This window comes from Zonotrichia leucophrys, chromosome 5 (genome assembly GCF_028769735.1).
Source record: "Zonotrichia leucophrys gambelii isolate GWCS_2022_RI chromosome 5, RI_Zleu_2.0, whole genome shotgun sequence".
NCBI classification, from domain to species: domain Eukaryota; kingdom Metazoa; phylum Chordata; class Aves; order Passeriformes; family Passerellidae; genus Zonotrichia; species Zonotrichia leucophrys.
The window spans coordinates 6,037,665-6,044,735 of record NC_088175.1 but is presented as its reverse complement, the minus strand read 5'-3'; the positions used below and the strand labels follow the sequence as shown (position 1 = coordinate 6,044,735).

The window sequence follows — 7,071 nt, the reverse complement described above, 5'->3', positions numbered from 1 at the left end:
AAGAATGTGGGTACACAGCTTTCTAATCTGAAAACAGAAATCTTGGGAGCTCCTTCCTCCCCAGTTGCTCCTATGAAAGCAGTGACTTTGATCAGCTCCAGTATTTTTCTGTGATAAGGGTTCCATAGTACAAGCCTGGACTGGGAAGAAAAACTGCTATCTCAGCCTGCCTCACATACTTGTTTTGGTCAGAGCTTGCTGTTTACTGAAACAGAATTCTGCTGTCTGCCCTGTCCACACTGTTTTGCAAAGTTAATCCCTGAGATTAAACTGTCCTGGTTTTGTTACTTTACAAAGTGTGAATCCCAGACCAGTGAATCACGTGCAGTTTAATAACCTTTGTGCAGTTCTTACCCAGTTGTGAGGAACAGAGATAAGAACTACATGCATCCTGATCCAAGATGAGGTGTAGCCATAATGCCTTTGCTTTGTCTCAGCCTCTATGAGAGACTTTGCTTTCCAGCACCAGAATATGTTGGAACTGGTATCACTGCCTCCAGCATAGTTTCAGTTACATTGTACAGAAGGAAAGCAGCATGCTCTGGGTACCAGCTGCAGTGTAAGTGTTAGCTTAAATCAGGAGCATGGCACTGAACATGCACCTTCCTTCCAGCAGCTGCTCTTTGTGCCCAGCTCATGGACCTGGGCTGTGCTACCACTTACAGCTACTGTTAAAACTCTGCCCAAACCAGTTCCACCTATTGGCAAACACTGATGGGGAGATCAAGAGTCTCAACTATCCTAGAGCTTGAGCTTCCCAAACTCTTCTGCATGTTAGCTTCTGCATTAGGCCTGAATTAACAAAAGGTACAATTTCAGGCCACAAGTTAATCCACATCTGGATTCTCATACTGAGTAAACATATTGCAATGAGTAGATACTGTCCTATATGGCTTACCTTTCCACTGCTTTCCTCTCCTGTTGTGTTTTTTCCATGCTGTGTGAAACAGCTGCTTTTAATGAAATCTCTTTTGGTGAGTTTGGGGGTTTTGGCTGCAGTTTGAAAGTCAGGGGGTTCAGTTTTATTTGGCCTCAGCTGATGGGGCTCACAGCTAGGGTGTCTGATAGCTAGGACTTAAAATGAGGGGCTTGGCTCCCTCACAATATTGTATTCCTAAGCTTTTCACACATCTTCCTTCCAGAGAGAGCTGTAGCCTGGCTGCAGTACACACCAATCTATAGCTACAAGTGGTTGGTTGTTGGTTTGTTTGGGGTTTTTTCAATTAACTTCACAGTTTTCACTGCAGCAGTCTTTGCCCCTGGACAAGTCAAGGGGCAACCACAGTAGCTTCTGTCTTGGGGCAAAGGCCTCTGAAACTTACTGTTTAACCACATATGTTCCAAGCTGATTAAAAACCATTTCCAGCTGAGATAATAAGGATGAAAGAAAAGTTACTTTAATAAAATAAATACACAGGTGGAAGGGTGCAATGTTAGCAGTTAAATAACATTTTGAGTGGCTTTCCATCCTATGAAAGAAACTGGAAACTAAAAATCTCTGCCAGTTGTACAAAACAAATGCTTCCACAAGTTGCTGGTACTAACATCTTTCAAGCCATCATTATACTTTCATAGTTAGTAGTTCCCTTCCCACACAAATGGACTACCCAGATTCTAAACCTGATAAAAGAAATTACCACACAGGAAAGGGAGATCAGAGAGACAGATGTGCTCCCTAACTGGCCTCCCATCTGTGGGCACCATTCCTGCAGCTCCTCAGTGATTGCTTTCACTAAGCAGCTCTGAGCTCATGTGTTCCACATCACATTGTAAACACTTTTCTGGCAGCTACACAGAAACTGCCCAAAACATTGGTCAAACAAGGAAGGAGCAGCTGTGTTAACAGCAACTAGGCAATTTCTCCCCTTTGAAGGAGAAAATAAATGCTGGGTTGCCAGTAGCTGCAGTCAGTTCAGCGTGATGCAGTTCAGCTGTTGGGAGTCAAGCCTGTGTCGTTCACCACTCGAGGGAGGTCAGACACAGCAGGAGCCAGACAAGACCTGAAGCAGGTGCCAGACAAGACATAGCTGTTGGAAGATAATTGCAGCCAAGGGGCCATTCTTCATTTCCTCCTCACAAACCCTTGGCAGTGTTGGTGAAATTACCCTGAAACTGAGCAGCAGCTGCCTCCAGGTGCTGCACACAGGAGCTGGGGCTGCTGCTCCCAGAGGACCTGGGCACCGAGCTTGTCTGTCATGCTGTGGCTGTACCTTTGCTAGTTTCCACTGGAATTGCCACACAGCTTGTTTGGTTCGGTTTTTCAGGTGGATCTCAGAGCTTGCTGTACAGTGCAGTGCATTTGTAACAGGCTTGAGGCAGCCTCATTAGTTCAGGTACACCCTGCAGAAGAAATCTCTAGCAGAACGATCCTTCCTTTTCAGAACAGTCTGTCCAATGATTTATTCTTCCCTTAGATTAAGTTGCACGGAATTTCTTTCTCTTCAGTTTTTCACCAGCACTCTCTGTGGCAGGAATCCCGTGTTTTCTTTTAATCGTGGGCTGCTTGGCCATTGTGCCATCACAGTGAGCTGCGAGCAGGGGCGGTGGAGCAGTGCCAGCCGGGGCTGCAGGGAGCTCCGCGGGGGCTGAAGGGTTAACAGCCCTCGGTGGGGTGAAGCCTTCTGAGCCTGGAGGCGGCTCCCGTGATTGCCACAGATGCTGCTCCAGGCCAGGAGGCTCCAGGGCTGCTCTGCAGTCGTTTGCTGCCTGGATTTCTCTGACATTTGGGGGATTAGGGAAGGATTCTTCATCTTCTGAAGTAGCAGCATCCTCCAGAGGCACTGCTTGTGAGGCGCTGTTTATCCGTGGTGCATCCTTCATACCACAGTCAGTGTGAACAGATGCATCTTCTGAATCACCATCATAAGGATCTGAAAACTAAAATAAACATCTCTAAACATGGTGGATGATTATTTGTCCCTAAAAAAAACCCCAAACAAGATGCAACATACAATGGAGTTTAAAATCCCTTTCAACCTAAGTCACAGACTTACTGTGGAAGCTTTTCTGTTTATCCACACACTCCCTACCTCTGTTTTAGTTTTTGGATGCTACACCAAGAACTGTGTAATACCAAAACCTACCTGTAGTCCCCTGGATTCCTTTGCTTTCTTGGGTCCTCCAGCAAGTGGGCTAGGCACAACCTATTTAAGAGAAGTTAACATAGGTTTATAAGGCACTTTCCCATAAGTTACCAAATGAAAAACAGAGTAGGTGGAAATCTTAGAGAGGAGGAAGCCAGATTATCACTTTGCTAAAAGAATAAAAAGTGTGTCTCAGTCTAACTTTTAAAAGCTTGGTAAAGTTAACCTAAAATAGAGCTGGGGTAAGTCTTAGTGCACTTAAAGCATTGCCCTAAGGAGAACAGTGAGTAATTACATGCCACCAGAAAAATAAACCAAACCAGCACTTAAATGATAGTAGTCAGATACAGTTTAGAGACCTTCCCTCCCACTCAGGTCCCTTTCTGTTCTTTCACATGGGGATGATTTGAAATCCTGAAATAGTGCTAAGAGTCTGGGCCTGTTAATTTAAAAAAAAAAAAAAAAAAAAAAAGCCATGTAGGGAGACTCCCTTTAGAAAGCAAACCCCAGGTACCAAGTCTCACAAAGGAAAAGAAGTTAACAGCAAGGAAAGGGGGAAAGTTCTTGAAAAGGATCCACCACAGGTGTTCAGAGTACACCCCACCAGTCAGTGCTGCTTCCAGTGGGAAGGAGGAGAACTGAGCACAGCTGAGACAAAGCAAGGCTCAGGAATTGGGAACCAAAGGCTTTATCAGAGGAGCTGAAGTCCATACCCGTTTGTGACCTTGTATTCTTGTGCTGCTTCAAGGACAGAGACACCCCCACAAAGCCCTTCTGCTTCTCCCAAGAGCACAGAAATTATCCTGGGCCCTGCCTCAGCAGCCTTGGTGAGAGCAGCCAGCTCTGTTCAGGCTGGGACTGTGCAAGCCCCCCTTCACCCTGCCCAGCCATCACACAGCTGCACTTCCAGCCTGGTTCTCACAGGAGAACAGGCAACTCCAGCCTTGCCCTGACCTGTCTGGAAGGTGAAGTGGTGGCAGGCAGTTTCTCCAAGTCACAAAGCACAGTGAAACACAGACCAGCAGTGAGCATCAGTTCCAGAGTTTTACCCACAAATTAAGTGTTTTGTTCTCCACTCCAGCATCAGGCCTTTTTTCATCAGCACTAAACACACTGGTTTGGCAGAACAATGTTTAAGAAGCTACCAATATCCATAACTAACTGCCACAGCAACAGAGCTGCTCTTCATATCCTCCAAAGGGGACAGTTAGAAGGCAGAGGCTCTCCACCCAGAGCTGCTGAAAGTTAACCACCAGTAACAGCTCAGGTCAGCATTTTCTTAGCAGGTGTCTGCCTAAAACACTCTCTCTCCTGCCTCATCCCCCTAGAATCAACTTTTATAAAGCTAGTAACAGTTGTAAGAAAGAGCCTCATGGAAAGGGGAGTATTGGGTTCAAGGTTGTTTTGGGTTTTTTCCAGGCACAAAATCAACAACCCCACAACATGCCTTGGAGGCTGAAGGAAGGGTTGGATGCACATCGGGGAATCACATCAGCATCAGACACTGCAGTCAGTCCTTACCTCTGCCCTGCATTCAGACTCAGACTCTGTGCTTGACTCCACTGTGCACTTCTGCTGCAGAGGAGGAAAGGAAAGAAATTCCACTCAAAGTAGAAGTTACTGCAGCTTCAGGCTGAAGCTTAAGTTCTGGTACCAGCTGTAGGTGCTGGGTTTCTCCAGAGCTTCCCCATCTGAAGCCAGCTTGTCTTCCCAAATATCCCACAGTTGTGATGCTGGTTGGGTTGTGCAAGTGTGACATAAGGGGAAAACAGAAGCCTCTCTCATCACTCCTCACCCCAAAACCACAAAGGGAAGCAGTCCAGAGCACGCCTTGCACTTGCTAACAATGGTTACTCCAGCCTTGTGAGTAACTTTACAAAACATTTTTTAGTTTGCACTGTGGTTCTGTTTGTTTCTTTGCAGTTGGTAACCCTACAGCTCAGAAATGTAACTGCAGATGAATGACTGATAACACCCTCATTTTTTCTAAAGCTCTTGCTTCGAAAGAGACCTTACAAACAAAGAGCTCCCCTCGTCCCCAGAGGGTAGCACTGAAGAGGAGGAATTACCTCCATCCCTCCCATTTAAATTAATTTATCCACACCTGTTCTTCATGCAATCTTTTCCAGCCGAGGCAGCTGCACCATCAGGCCAAGGGCAAACCAACAAACACTTTCTGAATTGTCTTTTACCAGATAGGTAAAGAAAGTAGCAATTTTAAAAGTTACCATGTATTTTCGTGCCAGTCTTTCCACACAGTCTGGGCTTTTAACAGAATCCTCCTTTTCCTGAGCATCGACTGAAACAGAGGATAGGAGAGCACATTAGAGAAAACCTTCTCTGAGATAAAATGCCCAGACTTGGCTACTCCCTTTAGGCTAGAAAAGCTGATCAGTCCTTCACATAATCAAAGGCAGCTTCTGTTTAAAAATAAATTAGAAGCAGCCACTGTCTTCTACCACAACAAGACTTCATTCATGAGGAAAATATGATTTTTTTATAGAAGCTTATACCAGACCATAGAGGGTTTTTTTCCTTTTCTTTTAAGCACTGCAAGTTTTCTGAATCCTTAAAGAGGTATTTGTGCTGAAGACACCCAACCAGACTAGAGAGGGATAAATGCAAAGCTGTGCCATCAGCCTGTTCCAGGTCCCCGCAGCCAAAATTCAGCCCCTGCGCACTCCCACATCCCCTTCCCCGCTCGGGGCTCTGTCCCAGGGGCTCCCTTTCCCTCCCTCCCGTACCCTCCATGTCCCGCCCGGCCTCCCGCCTCCTCCTCCGCCGCTGCCTCCTCCCGGCCGAGGCCATGGCGGCCCCGGCGCCTCCGGCTCTGCCGCTTTATGGGCCGGGCCCTGCGCCCTCACCCGGGCCCGGCTCAACCTCCCGCACCTGGAGCTGCTCCTGCCGAGCACGAATTGGGCAGCAAAACTCGGGAGTGAAACCGTTCCGTGAAGGAAAATCCTTTGTGCCGCTGCAAGGCTTCAGCGCTGCCTCTGTGGGGCCTGCACTCCTTCAGTCACTGCATTTTCCGTGTGCATATACAATACACACATATATATTATATATGTATATTTAAGAGTACACATTCCCAGTTTGCAAGGCCTCATGGCCAGGGATGTGATGCTTCCCCTCTGCTCTCACCAGTTTATTTTCTGGAGCCCCATTTCCTTCACAGGACCCTCAGGCTGACACAAGAGCCAGCAGTGAAGGGGAGCCCCCTCTTCACCCCCAGTTCCCTCCAGAGGCAGCCAGGGTGACCAAAGATGTTTATTCTGTGAATTTCTGGAGCAAATGATCTCCCCTGGAGCAGAGGGACAGTTGTAGCTGGACACATAAAACTTTCTGAGCATCTTCTTAATCATTTACAATCCAGCACAGCAATTTTACTGTTCTTAAATACCAGGAGCAGTATTTTTTCAGAGTTACCAGAGAGCTATGGATCAGGTCTGCTTTTCACAAAGAAGCAGATCTGACTTGACCCTTTAAAAGCCACATCTCCATTCCCTTTCTTGTTTTTTTTGTTTTAAATAAGAAATTAGGAACTATCTTTTTTTCCAAATCAAATTCATTTTCTTGCCATTACCTCTTTCCTAGCTGGCTTTCTTGCACAGTGCAGAAGGTACTACTGTATAAAAACCTCAGCAAAACAAACATCTCACTCTAAAGCCAGCAGTGTGTTATTGCTCTGAAAAGGCACCAGGAACAAGTCCCAGTGGGGGTGGCAGTGACAGCAGCTGTACCAGGAGCAGCTCACAAGCCTTCACCCATCTCCAGCTGAGCTAGACCCTATTCTTACCACTCTTTTATTCCCCATACCTACCTTTCCATCTCCTTACCTTCTCCACCCGAACTAAAAATCTGATGATTACTCCTTCTCCATAGAATCTCCAACCATTTTCAAAACATAGCAACCAAGAACCTCACTCACCACCCCACAGCACCTCCCACTGCTGAAGTGGGAGCTGAGGAGGCTCCCTTAGTGTTAGTG

The 7,071-nt window shown here is 46.6% G+C and overlaps 1 protein-coding gene across 1 annotated transcript; it reads right to left on the bottom strand.

The window, feature by feature from the left end:
* Positions 1 to 983: 983 nt before the first annotated feature.
* Positions 984 to 5,891, bottom strand: LOC135448243 (uncharacterized). Its single transcript, XM_064714025.1, has 5 exons — positions 5,828 to 5,891; positions 5,312 to 5,382; positions 4,605 to 4,658; positions 3,084 to 3,143; positions 984 to 2,877 (listed from the first exon to the last, which is right to left on the bottom strand). The coding sequence occupies exons 1-5, from the start codon at positions 5,889 to 5,891 to the stop codon at positions 2,416 to 2,418; spliced, it is 711 nt and encodes a 236-aa protein (XP_064570095.1). The 3' UTR covers positions 984 to 2,415.
* Between the last annotated feature and the right edge of the window lie 1,180 nt (positions 5,892 to 7,071).

Excerpts from the sequence above, each read along its gene's own strand:
- LOC135448243 (XM_064714025.1), bottom strand. The coding sequence starts at position 5,891 with ATGGCCTCGGCCGGGAGGAGGCAGCGGCGGAGGAGGAGGCGGGAGGCC. Across the intron at positions 4,659-5,311 it reads GACTGGCACGAAAATACATG|CAGAAGTGCACAGTGGAGTC; the intron begins GTAACTTTTAAA and ends CCTCCTCTGCAG. Across the intron at positions 3,144-4,604 it reads AGTCTGAATGCAGGGCAGAG|GTTGTGCCTAGCCCACTTGC; the intron begins GTAAGGACTGAC and ends TCTCTTAAATAG.